Here is a 25,442-nt window from a genome sequence, read left to right as displayed (position 1 = left end):
AGTCCAGCCTTTGTTGTTTTGTTTCTCAGAGTATCTCCAGGTCTTTCTGACGAGGTTTAAGGTTGGTGTCCCTGATGCTAAGGTCCACCTAGGGCCTGTGTATAGCCCTGACAGACTGGAGCCATGAGGAGGATACAGGAATCTGCAGACAGATGGATATCAAACATGCTGTGGAGCAGCATCTGTCCGGTCTCCAATACACTGTGGACGCCATCTGGTGGAGAAAGGGTGAAAATACAAGGAAGGAACATGCGGTTTTTTTCAAAGCCAATAAAAGAAATTACAAAGTAGACCAGTCAAATGTGATGAAACAGATCAATAGAACACACACACACGCACACAACACATTTCACATTAATTTTTAAATAACTTTATTCTGTAAGAATTCTCAAATGAGTTTTAAGAAATGCAGGGATGGTTTCTGTATTTATACAATTCCTCTTTTGAATAAAATATGATTCTTTTTCAAATGCATTGCTTTGTTTTTATAACAAACACCGGAAATTATCTATATACAAAATCTGTTAACAACTCTATTATAATTCATTTTGACAGTGTACTCGATCCTCCGTCTCAGGACTGCGCCCTCCCCACAACCACAAAATACCATTTTTTGCAATTTTAATTACATTATTTTTGCTTGGTACAAAATAGGTCGTTTTACAAGTCTTTTTGTTCCATCTTCATATCGCTCACAACGCAGGAGTATATACAGGGGGGAAGGGGAAGACTGGTGTCATGTGATCTGATGCGGAGCCTCCAGCATCTCCATCAGGAAGGTGTCGATAGGTGTGTCGCCGATTAGCTTGAAGAAGAACAGATGCTCCAGACACTTGAGGCCGATGGAGCGCAGGGCGGGCAGGCGGAGCAACAGTTTGGCAAACCTGGGGATGACGGAAGGAGTGAGGCACGAGCTGAAGTGATCTACATCACAAAGTCGTGTTTTAAAGTCATTAACAAATTTGCTCCAATTTGTTAGAATAACATTATTTTTCATTCATATCATTCAAAGTCCAATAAATAGACAAACAAAACACTTTACCTTACAACTGTGATCATTAGTTACTTTATTGATGATGCTTTTACATGCAAAACACAGAGTATATAGAGCTATAAAGCTTACTTTAAAATATCAAACAGTATTTTATATATATATATATATATATATGATTAGTGTTATTGCACTGAGTTAGTTTCAGACTCTTAAATTGAGCATTCTAATAAATGATGATCAAGTACCTTTAAAGGAGTGTTTATGAGTATTACTTTTTAAATGCAATAATAATATAGTATGGTATGTCTAGGATAGACATATATAAGTGTACAAACACAGCAACATTTGTGGGATATATTTTTTATAGCAGCAGCCTCAGTAACTTTATAAATGTCACCAAAAAGGTTACATAGTACTATACACGGTGTGTTTTCAGTTATATTGTGTCTTTAGCTTTCAGGAAGTTGGCAGTGTGTGCTTTTCGCTCCTTGTACTGCACCTGTTGCTCTCATTCAGCTCCCATAGGTAAAATATAAACAGTCAATTGCTTCCATCAAACAACACCATCAGCTTTTTTTCCTTTTAAATTTACAGCTGTAGTCAAGTCAAAGATTTGTACTCCTGTAAGAGCTGTGTAGTAATGAACAGTGATGTAAACTGTACAACCCAAGCAGCTATTAAAACAATAGTGTTTAATATCGATCGGCATTGTAATGTAATGCATTTGCTACCTGCCGGGCTGGTCTGGGTACTTCTGTTTTGTATACGACTCCAGTGAAGCGTAGACCTTTTCCCTCAGTCCCTCAACCTCTGGTGGGTTTGACAAACCTTTTGCATCTGAAGCAAACAAACTCAAAGTCAAACAGTGCAAATGTGCAGTCAAACATATTTATGGTCAAAACCGATATTAAAACCATGATGTCACAGGGCCACTGTGTCATTCCTTGGTAAGGATTCAATGTTAAGCCTCTCCAGGCAACCATAATATTAAGAAACCCAACTTTATGTTTGACCGATGCACACAAATGCACTTGCTGAATGATTGCAACGCAAATATCAAAATGAGCAGTGAAATATTACATCTCTGAAAATATTGCTTAGTAGTGTCTCAGCTCACAGGAATCCGGACTGACCTGGGTTGAAGAGGACGATGGCTCGCAGGCAGCCGAGCTCTGTTTTATCCATTTGCATATCTTTCATTTTAGATACCAACTCTGTGAGGACTCTGCAGGACATCAAACAAATAACATTGAAGAGTCACAACACCGACAGGGAATCAAGCAATAGCCACAATTATGTATACTTTTCTCATCATTTGCTAGTAAACAATCGGCATCTTCTCACAGGTGTTTAACTTAACTAACGTGACACCAGAAAACTCCATGAATGAGTACAACTAAGACAGCAGAAACCCAAACTGTCATATAGCAAAGTCGTCCTTCCTCAGACCACAACATTACTATAATATATCTAATAGAGCCACAAAATCTGGAATAAAGCAGTCTGATTGTCAAATTATATTATACATGTTTGATATCCATTTTTCTATTCCTGGATACCCAAAGGGAGTCGTAGCAGATGGCTGTAGCTGTGTAAACCCAGTTTTAAAAGTTAATGTAGTAACTGTTGCCTCATACCTGTCAAAGATGGAGCCCACTCCAGCACTGTGGGCGCTGCTTCTGTGGACGTGAAGACCTGTTGCCAACAGGATGCCATCTTTTACCGTGACTGAGCGATGTGAGAAAGAGGCGATGAGCAGCTCATTCCAGCCTGGAAGCCCAAAAAAAAGAGAAAAACATTTATCCCTCTCCTTAAAATCCTGCTCTAGTTTGTGTTCAGTACAATTCTGTAACTCGCCAGTCGTTGCCTGCTTTGCTTATTAAAGTTACAAAGTCTCTAATTACGTCTGTTCTGTGACTTCTTGACTTCTTGATCTTGGCATGTGTGTGAAGTCTCTCACCAGCAGAGGTCAGCGCTGGTGCGGCTGCAAACCTCACTGTTGGGACTTGGCAAATAGTCCAGTTATATTTGGTTTCACTGCTCCATTAAACTAGATGGCAAAAATGTGTGGACCAAATGTAAAAGCCTGAAATAGACGGCCTGTCAGGGGATGAGCCAGTCTGGTGGAAATACTCCACAAACATGAGGACAGAAGGTCACAGAGAGGGCTGTTTACTAGGGAAATGTTCTCGATGTGTGTGTGTTTGTGTGTGTGTGTGTGTGTGTTTGTGCATCCCCTCCGTGCACATAAATACATTGTGTTTGTCTGCTTACCTGCTCGTAGTAGGATGACCTGGTCGTCCAGGGGAAGTTCCGAAAAGTGCGGGATCCTTTTGGCCCACTCCACCAGAGTGAAGAGCTGCTTGTCTGCTGCTTGGCAAATATTGGTGACAGGGTCGTTGGTCTGGAGAGGAACAAGGATGAAGAATACCAAAACTATACAGTCAATAACTCTGTTGGCAGCTCTGTCTGTGACATCTGAACTTTTTCTAACCTCAGTTACTGAGCAGGTGCAGCTCTAAGTATTTTAAGGGGCTTTATAAACCAGCAATTTCCTCTTGTTACTTGTGAAGCTTTTAATACATTCTTGAAGTTCACGTACAGAGAGACAGAGAGAGACAAGAAGATTGGAAATGTCTTGCAGCAGAATGCAATTAAACCTACAAACAGGATCACAAATGACAAATTAAATGCATTACTCCTTTTCACACATTGTCAACAAAGTTTAATGTTATGAGCATCGGTTGCTATCATTTATTACAGGGCTGTTTTAGATTGTACAGGGTTATTCAGTAAATTGTCATCTGTTTACTTCACTATTAATTTACAGACTTCTCAGATGTTAGTTTTAGATCTTGAATTGGTTTACATGATTAAGTCAACATGAAAAATGGCAAACATGAACAAATCTGACTTCAGAGCAACTCTTAGCAGATTTTCCTCAGCAGTAACTTGTCTGAATTTTGGAGCAATACAAGAGCCCGGGTTTAGTCTCATGACCTGTTACTGTATTTATCTTTGATTACTTTACTGATCAGAACAACATCAGTGTCTGGACATCTGAATTTATTTTCTCTTAGACTGAACATGTTCCACCCAATCACCTTCACGATCAAAAATAACTTTTCTGCTTAGCTGGGATACACGCTGTATGTTTTTGATCAGGTTTTCAGATCAAATAGCAGCACATTCTATCAGTCAGTGGCTCCCCATCTGTACCAACAGTCTCATGATAACAACAGTGATTAAAGGGATAGTTCTGATTGTTTGACAGAGGCAGTGGTAGAACAGCACCTCCCATGTTCTGCAAAGTACAATTATCATTTTGTCAAGGGAGTCTGGTGGCTTTGAAGAGAGCGCTATAATGGCTTCAGTACCCCATGGGAAGAGGTTGTCCGAGGGCAAGGTAAAGCGGTGAAAATATTCTAGATATAACGCACATTTAAAGTGATATGGATTGTTTTAGGTGGATTTTTTTTCTTAGGTGGGTTTTGTTTGAATCCGAACTATCCCTTTAAGAGTTCATGGGTTTCCCCAAACCAAGCTCAGTGTCTGTCATCCTTACTGAGTTGCTGGGGCTGCCGTCGCTGTACGTCTCTGTTTTGGGCTCCACCGCCAACTCAGCATCCAGGATCTTGTCCACAGGCATGTCCTCATTGAAACTGCTGGTAGACTCTACTTCGTTCTCCCCCCGCTCCTTCCCACGCTGCCTCTCTTCCTGCACCGCTGCACACAAACACACATAAAAACATTCTAGGTATGATATCAGCAAATCAAGAATATCAGCACGCTGAACAACAATAAAACAGAGTCCCAGCTTTACAGTTTGACTATTAACTAAAGACACACCCTCAAATAAGACAAACAGCCTTATTTACTAGAACCCATTAAGTAATGAATTGAATGGACAATAAAAGGTCACAAATTGTCAAAAATCCCAATCCCAATTTTCTAAAGCACAACATAATGATAGCAAGAATCTTTTTTGTGTGTGTGCAAAACTAACAATCGAAAACCTAAAGATATTCAGTTTATTCAATGTTTAAATGAATAAGAGCACAGGGCTATAGCTCACGCTCAGAGTTATCCCTATGCATGAGTGAGTTTTGAACACATGCACACACACCTTCCCTCTTCATGCCCATGGCCAGGCACTTCTGGTAGCGACAGTACTGGCAGCGGTTTCGCTGGCGCTTGTCAATCAGGCACTCCTTGCTGTCTCGACATGTGTAGGTGAGATCTTTACGGACGGTCCTCTTGAAGAAGCCTTTGCATCCTTCACAGCTGTACACGCCATAGTGCTTTCCTGTGGAGGATGGACACACAACATCAGTGCTGCTTGGAACCACCAATAAGTCTGCATCTTACAGTACATACATCATAAGGCTCACAGTGAGGTGTGTAAACCTCTTTTTGGACACATTTCATTTACTGCGCAATACACAACTACTGATAAGAGAACAATAAATATATTTTCAACAGGAAAACTACAGCTCTACAGCTGACAAAATGCTTGCCCGATAATGTTGAAACCAGCCTGTCTTTGTTATGTGTCCTCATCTGGGAGGCGATTTTTGCGGGGAGTGGCACTGTAAATTTATTTGCTCATCGCTCTCCTGCATCCTCACCCTGTGACATTACCTGAGGAGCGGTCCCCACAAATGGCGCAGATGTGCTTTGACATCCCCCCCGGGCTCGTACATTGGTAGTTGATGTTCCCCAGGTTCTGCAGGCCTGGCGGAGGCTTGATGTCCTCTGAGCTGCTAACATTGTTCATAGAGTTCATCTGAAGATGTCATGAAGGCAGAAGAGAGAACAAAGAGTTGAAGCTAAAGTGGCTAGAGCTAAAGAGAGCAGCGCAGAGGAGGAAGCAGGGAGGAAGTGAAAACTTTTTGCCAGTCTTATGACGCTCTCTCGCTTCCCCTATTTTCTCATTTTGTCTTCAACTGGCTCATATTCACTCCACCCACACACTTTATTGTGAAAGTGTCTCAGGGTAGATCACATGCTAAGGAGCAACGGTGGGAGGGGCAGAGGCTTGTCATACAGGTTTGTTAATGTTTGTTGACAGGCAGAAGCATAGGAGAAGAATCACGTGTGCAACAGTTGCACTTCTCAAACCCAACAGCAGAGGGCATACATGTCAAATCTCACATGGTCTGACTGTCAAGGAAATATAGATAAGATATTGAGAGTTCTAATCAATGTAAAATTAATTTCATCTGCCCAAACTCTTGTTTGAAAGTGTAATCAGATACTTATAATGGTACAGCAGGTGGTCTCACAAAAATGCACACTTTAATTCATGTAACTGATGACTCTTCAAACAATATGGGGTCTCATATTTGACATCAAGAAGCACCGTGAGACATAAGGATGACTCCCCAATGAGGTAAAATGAGACTCCCACTCACACAGTAGGACTAATGAAGCCTCTTAGATAAAGAATGCAAAGTGTTCAAGACTGAGCAACAAGTCAGCTTTCTTTAGACATCTGCATATCTTCCTTGTTCTCTTATCATCGTCCTAACCTTTGACCCTCTCCCACTGATGAGAACCAATGCATACTTGTGATATGCATTTATGTTTGTTTACTTGTTGATGTGCAAACATCTGTACCCCAACAGAAAACAAGGCTGACCTACATATGCCCTTGTGTCCTATATATTTGATGCAGTGTGACATATAGGACATCCTTCCCACAGTCACCTCAGGCTCTTCCTATCACTTATTTACAATGTCCACTCTGAATATCCTCTAATGGTAGACTGACTTTAGGACTCTATAGTTGTGACCTTACAGCAGAGGAGAGCATACAAGAGATTTTCTTTTTGACGTCTTTTACTTTTCTCTGAGTGCGCTGGTTCTCCCACTGTAGATACCCTACAGGCAGATAGTCACATTCAAATGAGTATTCAGCCCCTCGGTACTCACTCATCAGTGAGTCAGTGGTGAGCCACTACCTCTCTTCAGGGTACAATAGAGTTTTCACAAATAATTCATTGTATATGGTCTGAAAAAAAACAAGTCTTTTGAAACAGTTGTTCAGACAACATGCCGCTTTAGGTAGACAACATACTGCTATAGAGAAGAGCTACAAGCACTGTATATGGATTATTGATGCATCATACATTCTTTATTCAACACATGGTAAGAGAAACGTACTCCATCATACATGCAAGGTTCACTTGGGCCTTTCATGCACAACACATTAATCTAGCAACTATTTAGCATAATATGGAGTTTTAAAGGCACCATCAGCGACATAAATGCAACTGAAAGAATCCGTTTTTCACAGGGTTTGTTGGGCTTTGAGGAAATTGTGATGATTAATGAGTTCATTTAGATAATTAGTGACTTATTAATTGTTAATGAGATTAATAGCAAGTTTCAGCCCTACTGGCAAACAAAGATGAAGTCCACACTCAAAGCAAGCGATGGGTTTAAATAGCCATTAATCAATTTGACTGGTAAATAATATACATAATATTAAACACGACCATGTAAAAAAACTAAAAATTAAATGAGTGTTGAATGTTTTCTATTGCTGCTGTTATAGATTTGGTTAAGACTTGATTCTTTACTATGAGTGACAACCTTCAAATATTAATCAAATGATCCACATAATTTGGAGAATAAAAATATCCCCAAAAAATTATTAGGCTGCATGTACAACTGTAATATTCAATTTGCTTTCCTGTCATCCCAGTATTGCTCATGAACTTCAGTTCAACCATGAAAAACACACTAGATGTTACACGACACAGTGACCACTTTGCAGTTGGTGAGCAGTGAAAAGACTGTTACTCCACACCATCATATTAACACAGGCTGCCCCTAAAGGCCCCTGATCCATGCCATGATTGAAGCAAGCATATCATTGTCTGCTGTGCCCCGCAGCACTGGCCTCGATCCAGCCTCTGAAGCACCACATGTGTGTGGGCATATGTGTTTCTGTATGCGTGAGTGGCTGATTGTCAAAGCACTGAGCCTTGTGGGATTTGTAGTTCATGCCATAGACCACTAAAAAAGAGCACCTCCCCTGGCTGTCTCTTTCTTGTAGTCCATTGTGCTCCACAGGAAAAAAGAAGTGCAATCTTGTGTATATTGTTGTTGTTTATTTCTTATTGAATCTTAAGAAATGCAACCTCACAAAGAGAGGAACTTTGTTAGGATCATAAACCACTCTGGTATAATAGCCATAATATTTAAAGTAGACGAGATGAGCAAAAACAAAATGTCAGGAAAAGAGAAACCAGGAAAAATTAGGTCGCTTTTCTGTCTGTCTTCCAGTAATCTATCAAAGGACTAACAGTCGGACAGCATCTTAAGTCCCCTAGCATGAGAGCAGTAATTCAGAACTCAGGGTTGACCTTTAGGGCGAGAAGTTTAAAGGTCAGTAGAAGGGTAGGAGAGCCAGAGGAAAGACAAGGTTTGCCAGCCAAACACATTGGATATGCCTAACCTTCAACCCCCTGTCTGCTGCTGGAGTTGCCAGGAATGAAAGGCACATGACCGACCAAAGAACATGATAGTTCAACACATGTGGATTGCACCAAAAGTAGCAGTTGTATTTAGTAATAGCTGCATGCTTTAATTTAAACACATGCACTCTGCTTCAAACCACTTTCTCTTATGCTTACAAATGTTGCTCTGGATAGCACAAGCTCTCAATTACCAAACTTCATAAACCTATTAATCTTAAATAGATGTATTCTTTTCACATTAAAAAACAAATCTGAATTTGCCTTTGTTATATGGCGACCATCAAACACAATTTCTCACCTGTGGACTGCTGATAGGTCCAAAGTTCATGTTGGGAGTAGACTGCAGCGATACAGAGGGAGAGCCTAGAGACGATGTAATGACGGGGTAGGGCGAGGCCAGGCCGTTCATCGGCGAGCCCAAGGTGGACATGGGGGACTGTAGGGGCCTGGAGGTGCTGATGACGGACGGGTGGCCCACCATGCCACCCATTGAAGGATGGGTGTGGGCTGTACTCATCGGCCCTGTAGAGTCTGGAGGAGAAGAGAAAAGAATGAGCAGACGCAAGACTAATAGAGTTACAAGGTTGTTAGGTACACCAACCCGAATCAAATGCATCGATGACAACACATAATCTGTATTTTTGAAGCTTGTAATTGTGAGACAGGTCATCTTTTGGTTCATTGCACCGTATTTAAAAGTGTTTCGAATATTTTGTCCAACCAAAATTTACAGTACAGGTTCAGTTGGTTGCAATCTGCAACTTCAACACTTCAAGCCACTAAATCAGACACACTGCACCTTTAAAACGATTCAAGACCAGGATTGACGCCTGCCTTAGAGTATATTGATGACCAATATACCGCACCATGTTTTAAAGCAGTCAGTGTTGTACAAACATGGCAACAGAGTGAAGCCCATCGGATGTTGGTCACAGGGTGCTGACTTTGCTTTGTATCCATTGATGTAAACTGACAGGCTGGCATTTACATAGATGACCTATTTAGAAAAGCTGTCAATCAACTGGGTAACAGAGCTTGGTGTGTAATTTCATGCGTGTTGTGGCTATGAGCGACACATATTTGAGCAAATGTCATCATACACGTACAGTATGTACATGCAGGACCAACATGTAGTGTACACATAATAATCACATACAAATGTCACGGTATAGACAGACGCGATGAGCAGCACCTCTCCAGGCTAATCTTGATGACTGAAAGAAATTAAACTGGGATTTCTTGAGTAAAATGTTACTCATGAAGATTGACATACCATCATACAGACATAAACATCTGGATTAGTCTGCAGAAGCTTCTGCTTGAGTGTCAGTGTACCATCCCCCTCACCCACCTTTACACACACACATAGACTCATAAGCAGTGTGATACTGGGCCCAATGCCACATGTTCTTATTTAAATGTCACATTCCTGTGTCTTGTGTGTGTGTGTGTGTGTGTGTGTGTGTGTGTGTGTGTGTGTGTGTGTGTGTGTGTGTGTGTGTGTGTGTGTGTGTGTGTGTGTGTGTGTGTGTGTGTGTGTGTGTGTGTGTGTGTGTGTGTGTGCGTGTGTGTGTGTGCAAAGGCATGATAGCATGGACAAGCAATGACCAGCAGCTGTGTTTTGGTTTCTTAGAGTCTGCAAATAAAAGTCATTTTTCCTTTTTTTTTTTTACCTCTAAGCCCAAACAGGTGCCCAAAGATCACTGTAGTTCAATTTTAATGTGGCACCACCACCATTAGGCTTAATCCCAGGAGAAATAAAAAGCATAAGACCCCTTCCATTTGAAATTAAAATGCTTTCAAAGATGATTCATAGTGGGGAAAGTCTCAACCCCAACAGGGAATAGGGAAATCCTTTGTCCCTTGAAAATACATTTCAAATTTGCAAAGATTGACTGATGCCACTCATAATCCTGGAGCCAGCAAATCTGATCTGATTAAAGTGTAAATAACAAAAAGATTTAGTTTATTATTTAACCTTTCCAGTTTAATTGCAGCGTGGCTTCATTATTTTTTGCTCCAAAGACTAAATGAAAGATGCTGCAGCTTGGCACAGCAGTATTTTGTATATATGGACCCTCGTAGAGCTGCAACAATTAGTCCAATAATTTCCCTTTGAAAAACTGTTAAAATAAATTTTCAGGCAACGTTTCCGAAACTCCCGGATCTTCTAAAAATGTGGGGATCGGCTGCTTTCCTCTTTCTGACATGATAGTAAAGAAATTAGGATTTTGGACAAATGGTCAGGCAAAACAAGACACACACACACAAAAAAAATCCCCTTAGCTATAAGAAGTTCTGATTGCATATTGTTATATTGTCAGACATTTTTTTTACACCAAAAAAAGAAGTCAATGAATTGATCAAAAAAAATAAAAAAAATTAAAAAAAAGTCTGCAAATGAATCATCAATAAAAAAATTAAAAAAAAATCATTAGTTGTAAATCTCAATTTGAATATGACTAAACTTGTGATAATCTTTTCAAACCCCAGTGCGACGATTCACTGTTACAGGCCTTGGGTATGAATAGAACATTTTCAAGAGCACCTTGTCATGTGAGAGTAGAGTTAGGTTTGCAAATTTGTTTTTGAACTTTACATATCCATAATTGCTTTTTCTTTAGGTGCTTTAACTCACTTTGTCACTGTGATCTGAAATGGAATAATACAAATAAAGAGTAACACTGCTTTTTCTAGTGTTATCTGAGGTAAATGCTCAATGCTAACAGTGAAATATACTCTGTGGAGTTTCTCTTGCCCAGAGTTGCGGTTGTCACAGGCACCGCTTCTATGTACACAAAGAAGGGCTTCTTCTTTGCCTAGTTATGAGAAATAATTGTTTGTTCACAAACAGTGTTTGGGCTGTTTTGCCTGACAAGTTTGCTGCAGTAACTTTTCAGAGTTTCACAGAACAACTTGCTAAACATTTTGCAATACTTTTGAAATGTTGCTCTGATACTTAACCTCTGGCAGCCATTAAGCCCACATTAATTTCTCCTCAGCTGCACAATAGAAGAACAAAGTCTACTGAAAGGAAATGGAAACTTGTACTAGTGACAGACAAAATGCTTTCAGTTTTCAAAGAAATTGGGGAAAAACAGAGGAATGTCAGATGTCTGCCTGGATGTAGCACTTTTTACATGAAAACACTCTAAAAAACACAGCTGGCCATTCACTCCCTCTTTGTATGCCAAGGAACAGATGTTGTGCAACTTCCTGTTTAGCGCTGAGACTATAGCCTCCACCCCCTTTTTTACTCGCCCACTTTCTCCAGCCCTCCATGAGTGATCCCTGGCAGGCAAAAATGTATTGGGGCCTCTATCTCTCTCTCTCCTCTACAGAGCTGACTGGATACAAGACATATTCTGCAATGAAATACACTTTAAAATTCTCTCCATACTGTTGTGCATTACAGGCAGTAATGGAACAAAATGTACTATGTAGATTTAAATTCAACAATGGTGGCAGTGTTCCCAGTGTTTCGGAGAGCATTTTCATCCAATCAACAAGCTTATGTAATAGATGACCACTGTACAGCAAGTACTGTGTCTGATTTTGTGCGCTGACCCCTCTCTTTATGTGCATGACAAATTCCCTTTGGGGTTCGTAAAGATCCATTCTATTCTAGTGCTGAGGAGAATGGTAACAGGACTATCGTCACTCCAGCCAACACTTGGGCGACATGCTCCTGCAGACATAAACACCAACAAATGTCTAAGAAAAGAGAAATAGCAGTTTGGTGGGGCATACAGATTTTTTACTTTGTTTTTTTTTTACAAAAAACCTTTGGACTTCACACAAACCTCAAGAATGGATCTTTTAAAACTGACTTCTGTACAGAAATATGTCTACAATTTCTCACTGATAAATAATCTAAAAGTTAGGACAAACAAGCAAGACAACACCACTGACTAGAACTCAAAGTACTGTTTACAATCATCAATGCATTGCAATCTTTTAAGACTGTTTTAAGATAGAAACTGCTCAGTTCTCAAAACTATGATTATTTGATGCTGCCAGTAACAAGCAGCGTAACTTGAGCTAATTCTAAAACTAAGAAATGATTAGTTGAATGGCAGAAATCTAACAACAATAATTTTGATAATTGAGTAATTGTAAAGTCATTTGTCACCACGCTCTGTGTGACTCTTTGTTACTGTTTTATATTGTTGTAAAATGAATAACTTTGGGTTTCGGCCTGTTTATCGCAAAAAATAATTCAACTTGAATTTCAACTTTTGAATGGCAATTTGCACTAATATATGTCATCTATAGATGAAATAATTAACTGAAAAATAACCAGTGCATAGGTAATGCTACACATTTTTAGGTGCAGCCCTATTTGAAACCTAAACGTGCTAATTTCTTGTCTGTCTGAAGAGAGGAACAGTGTAAAACATAACCTGCATGTTTGAAACAAATGCATTTTGTCCGAAGATGAGAGCCTTCGTGGCTGCAATACGAAGGGGAGAACAAAAGCACATGGACAGTCAGCTTGTAGCATGCCTAAAGGGGAATGGCCGGCAAGGTGAGCATGCTTTGTGACGAGAGTGTATGTTTGTGTGTGTGTGTGTGGAAGAAAGCCAACATGTTCAGCAGAGGAAGCATAAATCGGCCCAGAGCAGCTCAAAGGGGCCTATCCTTGAACGACCCGCCTCAACCGGCTGTTCCATCTCCATTCTATGTAAATCACCTCCACACAAAGACGACTCTGGAATGTACCGTCCTGTCACACCTTTCACAGCAGAGTATGTTAGCGAGCGCTGGGAGGTACTTGAAGTGTACAGTGTAATACATTTATCATTATAAGTGATGTGCAGAATTCACACAGACTTAGTTACAATGTCAGTCTTTACTTATGCCGACACTGCTTCAGAAATTCAAGCATCTATCTGAGAGCAAACAGACACACACAGCAGTGAAGGGCACCTTTGACCGCTGGCGTCGCAAATCAAAGGTCGCCTGTTGCCAAACTCCTGAACCAAGTTCAAAAGAGATTTCTATCTGCAGCAGCCTAGTTACATCGAGCATTCCCAGAAATTACTGCAGTGAGGGGATGTGCAACTTGCAAAGTGATCCCCCTATTACAGTTTGATCTGAATTTGGGATGGACGGCTCTGAAAATCTAAACTTATCCTAATACATCAAAGCAACTTTTAGCAAAAAATGCAAGAAATGCAGTTTTTCCAACACACCAGTGTATTTTCTTGTTGGCTCACCTCTGAAATACTTGGTATGTTAGATACTTGACTGATGGGTTTGTTAGATGTTGTAGCTATTTTCAGTAAAGTGCTAATCAGACAGATTGGTAAGGTATCCAGAATGATAACTATTTCAATTTATTGTTCAGTGCAAACTTGAAATCACTTAAACAATATGGGCAACCCGCTCTACCATCTGAGCGGCTATGACTCAGGGTTGCCCAATAATCACAAGGTTGGCAGTTCAATCCCTAGGTCTTCCTGTCCAAAAGCCAAATTGTCCCTGGACAAGATGTTGTACAAGTTGCTTCTGATTGCAGGCGAACACCTTGCATGGCAGCACTGCTATTGTTAGGAGTGCACGTGTGAGTTGGTGAATGGGAGGCAAACTGTAAAGTGCTTTGAGACCTCTAATGTGATAAAGTACTATTTACTAAATCTAAAAAAAGCTATTTATTTTGATAACCACTTGATTGTTCTTTATTAAGCTGTTTCTCACTTATTATAATTATATTATAATAATACGGCTTTATTTTTTTTATTTTTTTTCAAGCATCACGTTGGTCTTTGGAAAACCGTGATTACTGTTTTGACTGCTTCCTGGCCTTTGATAGATTAACCACGTAAACAGATCAAGTCTTACTATGGCCTTCAGTGTAAACAATATCAAATTATAGTGTTCCCTTGAACACAAAATGAGGAGACCTCGATATCATCAACCATCAAACTGTTGACCAGTTTTTATTCTGATAGCGATGACACAGAAAGCCACAAACGTATCACACTAATCTGATGAGCAACAGGTCTAAAGAAACATCATAGACCACAAACCCCATAAATCCCTTAACTCTTAATTACTGGGTTGTAACTAGATGGAGCGCTCCACTATGTGGTAATTCAATAAGACCATGGCCCACTAACTAATAATATCTCCTGTCCGGATAGCAGACCAGCACTGAGAGTGGATACTGCGAGGGATAAGTAACTGGGGGTGGACATCAACACAAGCCTTGATATCCATCAGATTAGCCCCTACAAAGAAGAATCCTCCGCATGTGCATTGATCTGATTAATACCTGTTTTGTATGTATTTGGTGTGGGTCTATGCAGAATGAGTGCATGCTCTCACGTCCATGTCTGCAGCTGACAGTGCTGTGACCAAATGACAGAGAACAGAGTGCATCCTAAAGTAATCAGACGGACAGCCTGCGGAGCTCATTAGATACAGCGGACATGTAATTAAGAAATCTTCCCACTGTCAGTCCAGCTCACTGGTGCTGGTCGCGAACCCTCAAAGACACTCCTCGCATCCACACATGCTCACTCACACTAAAAGAGGAAAGAAAACAACCATACAAATCATCCACGCGCACCAGAACAAAATTACCACGCTTTAAAACATTCATTTCTTTGCTAAATGAGGTTGATGTCTGATCAATTGTGTCAGTAAATCCTCTTATCCCCGGGTAAGTATCTGTAGCTCAGCAGGCCAGCTGTCAAGAAGGTGGGAGGCCAGGGAGGAGGGGATGGAGAGCGGAAAAGAGCCAGAGAGGAAGGAAGGGGAGCAATGGATGGATGGATGGATGGATGGATGGATGGATGGATGGATGATGGATGACCCTCACCCCAACACTCACATGATCTCACTCACCACCACCACCACACACTCCTAATCTCACCGCCTGGCTGAGAACATTAGATCATCAATTGAGAAAAGCCCCTGTTTATTTTCTGCACAGCTGTGATTTAGGAGATATAAATGGTTATTGGTGAGAGAAAATGAAGATATTCTCAATTGTTACATAAAACAAAGCTGCTTCAAGGACAACAGTCAAAATTAACATAGCTTATAATAAGAGTCGCTGTAGCTGCGTATCCTTCCTCTCTTGTTGAAAATGTTTTTTTCCATGAAGCCATGCGGCTGTGACAACACGAGAGCTTGAGCAAGCGAACTTCTTTGACCTTAAAATCTGCCCTCTAGAACACTCTAATGAACTCATACACACTTCTCCTGAAAAGAAATGAACTCTGCTCCCCTTTCCCCGGATTTCACAACAGCATAGATCCAAACAAACAAAAATAAATTGCTTAATATGCATATAAAGTATGTCATACTTTCCCATATGTATGTCACCATTCCCACGTCCTTATGCCCACGAACGCAGACTTGCTGGTGGGACACTTTTTACACAGAGGTAGAGAGGATCGATGAGGAGGCCAGGGCTGAGACAGGGACGAGATAAAGATTGTTTTGCAAGTGATAAAAAAGTTTGGAACTTAAACAACAAGAGCTAGCACAGAACAGGCTGACCAAGCGATCCTGCCGAAAACAAACAAACATCTGGACTGAAAGCTCCAATGCAAATCCAAGCATCCGCCCTTGTGGATCCGTCTGATGAGGTAACTCACATCAGTTCCTAGAAGTAGTCTGTCACTGTTACAGGGGGAGCCGTGGGGAGATAGCTATGTGCTACACACACACACACACACACACACACACACACACACACACACACACACACACACACACACACACACACACACACACACACACACACACACACACCCTACACACTAACCCACTCATCTAATGATGTGACAACCCAGTGAGTGTGACCAGGGCGACCTGACCTCTGGACCTGTGACTAGATCCTAGAAAGAAAGCCAGACTTCACAACCAGCGCAGTAACTACACTCAATTTGAGTTAAGTCTTGTGGTAATGACACATCTGAGAAATAGAATATGTTCTTCATGGGTAAAGATAAAAAAATAAGAAATAACTAAATGAAACTAGATGAGATAGTATTCAGGCTACAGCCATTCTCACAGCTCTGAGGCTGTGATTAGTCACACCAGTGTTTTAAGATAAGGTCAGACCTGCTGATGTTAGATGCTTAATGTTTACCATTTTAGTTTAGCGCCTACTAACATCTACTTAACACTAAATACAAAGTCTAGCTGAGGTTGTGTGAATGTAGGTTTTTTTTTCACAGGTATTTGGTCATAAAACATACACATTTTTAGGTTTTGTCCTGAGGGCTCACATTAATATCTGTACCATTTTTTTTAGCAATCCATCCATTAGTTGTTTTAAGATTTAATGTGATGGATCGACTGTCAGACCAACATCGCTAGAGCCTCACCAGTCTGTCACCTCTTTAACTACAAACTACTTACAAGATACTGCATTGCATAGTACTGCTTATCTTACCATCCTCTAAAGCATATTATCATCTTTTATTTACCTTCCATGCAACCACAATGGCAAAATCAGCTCAGAAAATTAATAGATATATAATCTTTTTCAGTATAAACAAACATTTTAACAAAGCTTTTTGATACTAAACCTTTCAGCAGACATCTCTATAAACTAAGGGCTGTCTCAGACATACAAAATTAATGAAAAAAATATATGGAGTACTTTGAAAAATGCTCAGATTTAATGTATAGATTTCTGAATTTGTACCTACTAGTTGAAAACATGCAAAATTGCCACTGTAGTATAAACCACTAGCATTTATCAAACCATGAATTATGAATTACTCCGTATCACAGCTGTTTCGAGTGTCCTGCTGTGGAGCACAGAAAAAGCTGAACCCCCCATTGTGAACATACAACACGTGGGTTGCCATGGAAAGTACACTTGGGTCTATATCAGAGTATCTCCCACTGTTATGAATCCTTAATTCAACTCTGGCCTAAAGAATCAATTGCATATCCTCATGGTTTTCAGTGAAGAGGAACTACACTTGTGAACAGGAGTGTCACATGCTTCCACTCAAGGACACTTGAAAACACAAAAGTGCTTTACTGTCCACACTCTGCACATATATATCCACATACCCACATCCACAGACAGTGAAGCCAGTTTATAGGCTAACTACAGCATGTGTTCACATCAACATCTCCCACACCTCTTCAGGAAGGAGGAAGAGAGAAAAAACAAACCTCATCAGTGTGAACGTTGATGGAAGGATGCAGGGTGACAGACAGCAGACACAAACAGAGAGAAAAAGCAGGATGGAGAGGCCTAATAGGAAGGGACAAGTGTTGAGGGTTAAACAGATAGTCAAGGACAAGGCAGAGACCTGGAGGCATTTTTTGAAAGTTGAGTGGCAGCTCCACTGATCACATCTGAGACCTCAAGTGAGTCACAAGCTCTCGATTCTAATGGGCAATAGCAAAGCCTTGCACATGTCACAACGGGTTAAAATGATCCAAAGATTTTAAAGGCAGGAATTGATTAGCATAAAAATCTGGACATCAAGTTCTAATAAGTGGTTGAAAAGACACAAAATTATCAAAGCAATGAACCACCAGCATCAAACTGTAGTCATCTCGTTTGTGTTGAATTACTCATGATATCAAAAAAGGAGACTGACAAGTCCACTTTGCATTTCATCAACATTACTAAAGGTCAGAATAATGTGGATTTAATCACAGCATTGTCGAGCGTCAAGCTGTGAAAAGATGCAAATCCAGGCAAAATAACATAAACATAAAGAGATGCCTGACAGTGAAAATACAGTACATATGGGATATTGCAAATCCACAATTGAATTTGCCCTGCATTTTGCAAGTTTCTCCACTGGAGAATAATATTCAAAATAACTTCATCAAAGAGTGCAGAGGGATTAGAGGCATTACCGTAATGCATCTGTGCATCATTGGCTTTTAGTGCTGGGGCTTCACTTCCGTGGAAATTCACAGAACAACAGTGCTCTATTTTCAACAGCAGACACACACATACACACAGGCAAGACAACACCCAGCTACTCACAGTGACCTATCTCCCTCCCAGGGCTGCCTCCAGTTGCAGGTGATGCCATGGGGTGCCACATGCCTCCGGCTGCAAGTGTGGCGCTGGCAGAACGCCAGTCACTCAGGATCAGGTGTCAGACTCGGTGGATACTTGGTCAACCACTGGACAGGACAGGACAGGAGCGGAAGGGTCGACATGGAGAAGGATGGGTGTGCGAGAGGGGCGGGGGGCGTCAACGAGGAGCAAAAGAGGCGGAGTCCACCGGCGCCGGTTATAGGATTACCCAGATTATCCTTCCCCAGAGATCAATCCCGCAAGGAACTGTTTGCTGCCCAACTGCTGCACAAATCAGCTCTTCCACCGCCCACTCAACTCATGTGTGCGTGTCTCTCTCTCCGAGTGTTGGTAAAACTATCTGCCCAGAGACACCTGTTGTAATGGCACAACCAGGGTGTCCAGCATGGGAGGGGTGTGTGTGTGTGTGTGTGCATGGTCATGGTAGAGGAGGGTGTCACACGTAAGAGTACAGTACAACCAGAAGTTTCCGATTACACCCTCCTAAAAGGGATCACGCCCAGAGAGCATGGGAAGACAATGTGAAGAAATTGATGTCGTAGATATTTCTTCATTTTGTTCTCTTTTTCCTATATATTAGTCACAGACTCTATGTCTGATATGTAAGCGGTATAAACGGGATGCGGGTTAAAAAAGTAGGTGACAAGAGGCAAAAAAAAAAAAAAAAAAATGTAATCTTCCTTAAAATATCTGCAATCTGTCTTTATGCAAATAAATAACTGCGCCAGTATGCATGCTTCATGGCATTGTTGGTGGCATGTCGAGTTAGCCTGTTGCGCCATGTTAGAATGTTTGTGTGTTTAACCAGTGTTATGGCATTCCAGGAAGTCAGGAATTGTCATGTTCAATGTTCTACGATGGCCAAGAAAACACACGGCAAAGCAAAAACCCAGATGTGAACACAGGCCAAAAATATACCTTAAAGGCAATGAGGAACAATACATGACAAATCCTGAGGGAACCTGAACAAACTAGAAAACCCGCGCAGAGATTGGTTCAATCTGCAGAATAACCCCCGTTAAAAGATTGCTATCTATCAGGAGAGGCTTTCAAAAACAAACTGCACAAAAAAAATCGACATGACGTAAATTCTGTTTGTTTAACAATATCAGAAGCAGCATTAATTCTTGGCCGTAGAAGTATGTCAAATCATCATCACCAGAAAATAGCCCTAGCCAATACACGTGGAATTGACACCGATTTTAGCCTGCAGCTGTTCCTTTTAACTTGTCATCCTATCAAATGTTCCCCCTGCTATAACCTTCAGGCTTCTGAAAGAGACAGTTGCATTGATATGTAGCACCAACAACTTGAGAAGCCTCCGCTGGCATGTGTGCATCTATTTTACTTACAGAGCTTTTTTTGCGCGGAGTTCCTACATGTGATTAGATCAACTGTCTATACACTGCTTAAAGGAGAGCCACTGGTAACCTTATCCACTCAGTGACAGTAGTTTGGCAAGGAGCTCAGCAGCCCGACACAAAAAGAAGGGGAAAACAGTGAAGGAGAGGAAACACTTGCCTCCCTTTCAAATTTAACAAATCCCACAGGGAGAAATTTCAATAATGCAGTCCTTCTTAAACGCATGCTGCGTTATGATAGTGTGTCATGGCCCACATAAAAGCACGCCAAATTAACCCTGAGAGCCATAATTAGCAATCATAGATGTATCATGGATTGTGAAGACAGGGAAGGAGGATAATTGGCAGCCCTAAATTTAGGATACACTCTTACATGTTCCATCTGAACTTCTAATAATCTAATCAGCATCTCAGGAGGAAAGTATTTCCAGACGTCTCCTTATTTTCAACAGCGTGAAGGACATAATCATGTAACATATTTAGCTGGATGGACATTGTAGGGAAAAGGAAGTTGAAAAGCAGTATTGTGTGCTGCGTACACTGCATGTTTACACTTGTGGATGTGAGACAGAACACTTAAATGGTACTCAAAGCACTCAAAATAACCAAGCGAGATATAGCGTATGTTCTTCATGCCTCTCAATGGGGAGGTTTAATGAGATCTAATGTACTTAGTAGCTGGTACCTGTTGCCGCTGTTTGTGCTTCTGTGGGTCACAGAGTAGAACTTAATGTCTGGTCGGTCAAATCAGTGCCTTATCAACCGCATTCCTATTAATAGTGTTAATGAACTCTCTGGTACTTAAACTTTCTAATCACGTACTTGTTTCGGTTTTGGCTCGTTATATAGGGCAGCAACAAATCGTTTTTCACTAAGCTTTACATTAGATTAACAACAGCGATTAAATATTTAAGGTCTTTGCGCAATATTTAGGTTTTTTTGCTAAATCTCTCATTTTTCAGAAGCGTGAACAACTATTCAACCTTTTCAAACCTTTTTTTGAACAATTGTCACATAGCCGCCAGTATGAACAGTTTTGATGGAAATTTTTTGCATGCGAGTATTTAGCATTTCCATCTCGTATTCGTCATGCCCCCCAGTGTGTATACGGTGTTTATTCTATAAAATGTCACAATCCAGTTAAGAAAATGCCAATCATAAGTTACCAGAGCCCAAAGTGATGTCTTCTTACTGTTTGTTTTGTCTGACTAACAGTCATTTTTTAATTTACAATAATATACAACAGAGGGGAAAAAAACAGTACATGCTCACATCACATTAGAAGCTGGAACCAGAAATGATTTTTGTTTTGTTTATCTTGATCGGCAACTGATGTAAAAATTGCCTTAATACATTCTAAAACAATTTCACACCCATCTACTACTTTGGCATTTTTATACGTTTATTACATATACTTTCAGTTTTGCGTCTTTCTTTTTCTAATTCTTATTTTAGGTTATATTTCTTTATTGTTATTGTTATAACTCTAGCCCTTTTGGCAGAACATCGAGAGTATGCCACTCATCATATGACACACCAAACTTTAGAATCCCGACTCAACACAAATAATTTTCTATGCGTGAAGTAATCGGCTAATCAGTGTAGCACTGCCTAAATATATTAGGACACTGTCAAATTCTACAGAAAGGTATTTAGCAGGCAATCAATAATGTTTCAGCTGCACACACAGTGACAGCTCTATGGCTGCAGGTGCAGCTTGTAGAATGAGACACACTGTCAGGCGGAAACAATAGTTTATTTAATGTTTGATGTGAAGTGGAGCCAATACCAAAGTGTATGTCAGTGCATGGGAAATGAGCGGTGCGGTGCATCCAGGCATGACATATATGTTGTTGTTATACAATTAGCAAAGAAACAGCTTAATACATCTCATAACCACATACGGCTGCAGCACGTTGGCCTTTCAAGGCTTTCTGCTTGATTAAAGCTGGAATTAAATCAAGGCTTTGACCTTCTTCATTAATGACTAATTACTGGCAATTAGCCCAGAGAATGGCCTCCTTACACCCCTTCTTTTCCCTTACCCTGTTCTCACAATCTGCACCCACTCACACACATTCAAGACAAGCAGACTATTTTACACTGACACAAAAATGCACACACTCAATCAAAATAAACCTATTGTATGTATTGTGTGCTAATACATGTGTCGGCGCTGAGGCATTGCAGCTCTCAAGCTATAGAATCCCTGAGCAAATACCTGCGGAGAGCCACACCCTCTTTACCTGTGTGGTTTATTCAATTCAGCAGGAGTGGGCAGGGGAAATAATCTAAATGGGGATTGGCATTAAAAGAGCAGGTTTTAATGCTGCAGGGACTTCACACTCAAATAGTACAACCCACATTCTTTAAGTCACATGCTATCACGGTCACATTTTGTGGTACAAAGAGATATGCAGGAAGCCTGCATATTGCAGCAGTGAAGTATAGGCAATGGCTGTATGTGTGTGTCCCTCTCGGCTTCTGTCTGTCTGTCTCTGTTGTGTGTATGTGTACTGGGAGGTGAATCATTGACCCCTGGCAAGTGATGAGAGTTCACATCAACTTGGGTGACCTTTTTCTCCATCTCCTCTCCACCCCCACCCTCCATTTCCCCTTTATTTCACTCCCTTCACTCTCCAATCCTGTTCTTCTTTCTGTCATGACTTCCCTGATCTGTGAGCTAAAGAAGTTCTCACTGTCAAAAGTAGCAAGCGGGTACTCGTCAGCTTGTCTGGAATCACTTCCACTGACGGAAAATAAAAATAAAATGCTGAGGTGCTGAGAGAGAGAAATTTGCTGATTCGACTTGGAAGCCCCGGGCAGGCCTGCATCAAACCTGCTGAAACATAACATGTCTGGGAAAACGAAGGAGGTGGATCAAGAAACAATCCGCACATAATCACCGGATTGTTTTTTGACTCCACACTGCTTTGCCTTGGCTTCATGCACATGACACATTACAAAGGGTGACAATTCCGTCAAGACATACAGTTACCGTTTATGGCCCCAACGTCATACGTGCTTTGGGTGTGTGTGGGCTGTTGATGCTAAAATACATCATAAATCACAGTTGTGAGCCAACACACAGACAAAACAAGAGTTGGAATGATCTTTTAGTGGTTGTGGCTTTCACTCAGCTCAGTGGCCTTACTAGCAATCTGCATGTATACACTAAGAGAGCAGGATTCAGCTGGTTTATGAGCACCACTTTTATAACTACATCATTTGATCATAGCTCAAATTTTCTATACTGTGGACTATGGACATGCAAAAAAATGGCACGTGTTTTCAGTGTTGATGGCCTTCGTGGGGTAGTGAGAAAGCTCCAACAGCATTTCTGTGGCACTGTAATGGGACGACAAAACTCTTCTCTGAAGCCAATACAAATCCACATCTTGAAATGGTACACAGGGACTTTAATTTAGAAAAGTGTCACTCAACTAAAGTTAAAAACTGTAAAATGTGCCAGAAAATCCACGAATTTCACAAATACTTACTAAGCAAATAGGGCAGGACATGACTGACCACATCTGCTTAAATGAGCTGAATAGTTGAACATATCTGCAGAAAAAAAACACTGGTCTGATTGACATCTGTGTAAATCTTGAGATGCCACTACTGCCAGATGAGAGTAGGTATTTAAAGACAGACAAGAAAGACTGTGCAGCCCTGAGTGGTGGCTGCTCTGTTACTTCTGTACACTGTGGGTTTCCCTCTACATGCTCTCCCATCCAGATGTCTTTGTCATTCCCCTGAGAGCCACATTCATTATGGAAAAGAAATTTCAGCCCCTCCAAATGGTGCCGAGATATCTGTGATAACATAAAGGGGCTGCACAATTGTGTCTTAAAAGACTGGTTATATTTGTGTCCTTGTAATAATCCACTATTATCTTTAATTTTCCAAACTAGGTACTGATTTAGAGGCACACATTTCTTATTGCAGGGGTTTGACAATCAGTGTATCATTCAGGGAGGGGAAAAAAAAAAAACATCACATGATAAGTGATGCATATAGTGTGTGACTCAGTGAAGCTAGAAGAGCTGGAGGCAACCACTCCAAATACAGTCTGAATCAAAAGATTCAGTTTACACAAACGGATCTGTACACATGTTGCAAACTCCGGGGCTTCCCACTTGCTTGTCTCCGTGGATTTTAAGCTGTCACAAAGAGGATAATAAAAAAATTTAAAAAAAAGAAAAAGAAAAAAAAAGCCATCAGCTGGTTCAAGGGCAAAGTCAGACCAGAGTTCAGCTTTACAGAGCAAAATCACATCATGCTGTCATTCAGCTGAATATAACCACAGCGCTGACCAGGGCGCGTCTAACACTCCTTACTACAACAAGAGAGGCTGCAAGTTTGTTTATCAGTACAAATCCGCCATTCCTCGGTGCTGTTACATGCAGTTCTCTCTGAATCCGACGATCATCCCAGACCAATAAATTGTGTTTCTGTCTCAAACAGTTTAGCAAGAGACGCGCGACAAGCGCCATAAATTACATAAGCGCAATTAAAGTGCCAACCTCTGACCTTGCCTGACCGGCACAACCACGATCACCTGACTTTTGCAATGGCCGCAGCTTTCGTTTTAATTCGCACAGTTGCAAAGCGACCATTAAAGAGAGAAGCCCAACAAACCGTTTCACAGACAGGAGTCGGTGGTTAAAGTCCGAGAACACTTTCGCGCACAGCTCTGGAGAGAAGACGCCATAAAACCAACGCACTCCCCCCTCCAAGTCCAAACAAAATGCAGCAGCTTCGTGACGAACACAACTGTCAGACCGGGCTGTAGATAAACCACCGAAGCGTTACTTACTGAGGTGTAAATATGGATCATGGCTGTCCATATTGTACGAGTTGTTGCGTCGATTTCCTCCAGTCGCTGCTGCTCCGCATCCCAGCGCATTCCTCTCCCAGCCCGACTGAACTCTGCAAGGCGGCGATACACGGGGGCCCAGCGAGGGAGGGGGCGGCAAAACAGGGCTTCTCCCAATGACAACAGTGGTCGATATCAAGCTCCAGCACGATCATGACGAAACATCTCTCCTGCAGTGACACGGTGTTGCAATATTTTCACTGTGCAATGTTACTTAGACGAAAAATATAAAATGGGTTTTGAATGCAGCCTGTTTTCCTCATTTTCTCTACATAATCTGGGCAATCTCCCTCAACACCAAAACCTGCTGCAGCATGCAAGTCTAATAAAGAAATGTAAACAACAGACATTTGCCACACACGTTTAGATAAGATAGAATACCGTCATGATTTTGAAAGCATTTTTATTTGTTTATTGTTATTATTTTGAGAAATCTATACAGTTTATTCATTTACACATATCAGACACAGGCTATAATGATGACCTTTTGATACAGTTTGGCACAATGTTTACATTCATTTCACATTTCTTGCAGTGGAAACAGAACAATGACCCCAAAAACCTGCCTCCCAGTTCCCTCACAGTCCGCGTTAATGTGTATTATTACCTCGAATTAATTGCTTGAAAGCCTTTTAAATCTGTAACCTGTGAACATTTCAAATGCAAACCAGTGTTTTGAATC

General features: G+C 41.0%; 1 protein-coding gene across 4 annotated transcripts; it reads right to left on the bottom strand.

The window, feature by feature from the left end:
• Positions 1–329: 329 nt before the first annotated feature.
• rxrgb (retinoid X receptor, gamma b) lies at positions 330–24,856 on the bottom strand. Of its 4 annotated transcripts, XM_069695073.1 has the most exons (11): positions 24,701–24,856; positions 18,464–18,606; positions 8,780–9,012; positions 5,636–5,780; positions 5,121–5,300; positions 4,560–4,720; positions 3,269–3,398; positions 2,632–2,764; positions 2,128–2,219; positions 1,726–1,831; positions 330–884 (listed from the first exon to the last, which is right to left on the bottom strand). In XM_069695073.1, the coding sequence occupies exons 2-11, from the start codon at positions 18,522–18,524 to the stop codon at positions 737–739; spliced, it is 1,389 nt and encodes a 462-aa protein (XP_069551174.1). In that variant the 5' UTR covers positions 18,525–18,606; positions 24,701–24,856; the 3' UTR covers positions 330–736. The 4 variants fall into 4 exon arrangements, with proteins under 4 accessions (XP_069551174.1, XP_069551175.1, XP_069551178.1 ...); XM_069695074.1 differs by lacking the exon at positions 18,464–18,606 and having other exon boundaries at positions 24,701–24,855; XM_069695077.1 differs by lacking the exons at positions 18,464–18,606; positions 24,701–24,856 and adding an exon at positions 18,331–18,437.
• Between the last annotated feature and the right edge of the window lie 586 nt (positions 24,857–25,442).

The sequence above is a fragment of the Brachyistius frenatus genome, unplaced genomic scaffold, assembly GCF_029030835.1.
Source record: "Brachyistius frenatus isolate BFR_SWC_R1_liver_20210118 unplaced genomic scaffold, ASM2903083v1 Contig_18, whole genome shotgun sequence".
NCBI classification, from domain to species: Eukaryota; Metazoa; Chordata; class Actinopteri; family Embiotocidae; genus Brachyistius; species Brachyistius frenatus.
The sequence above is the reverse complement of the archived record's forward strand: the minus strand, read 5'-3'. Positions and strand labels throughout refer to the sequence as shown.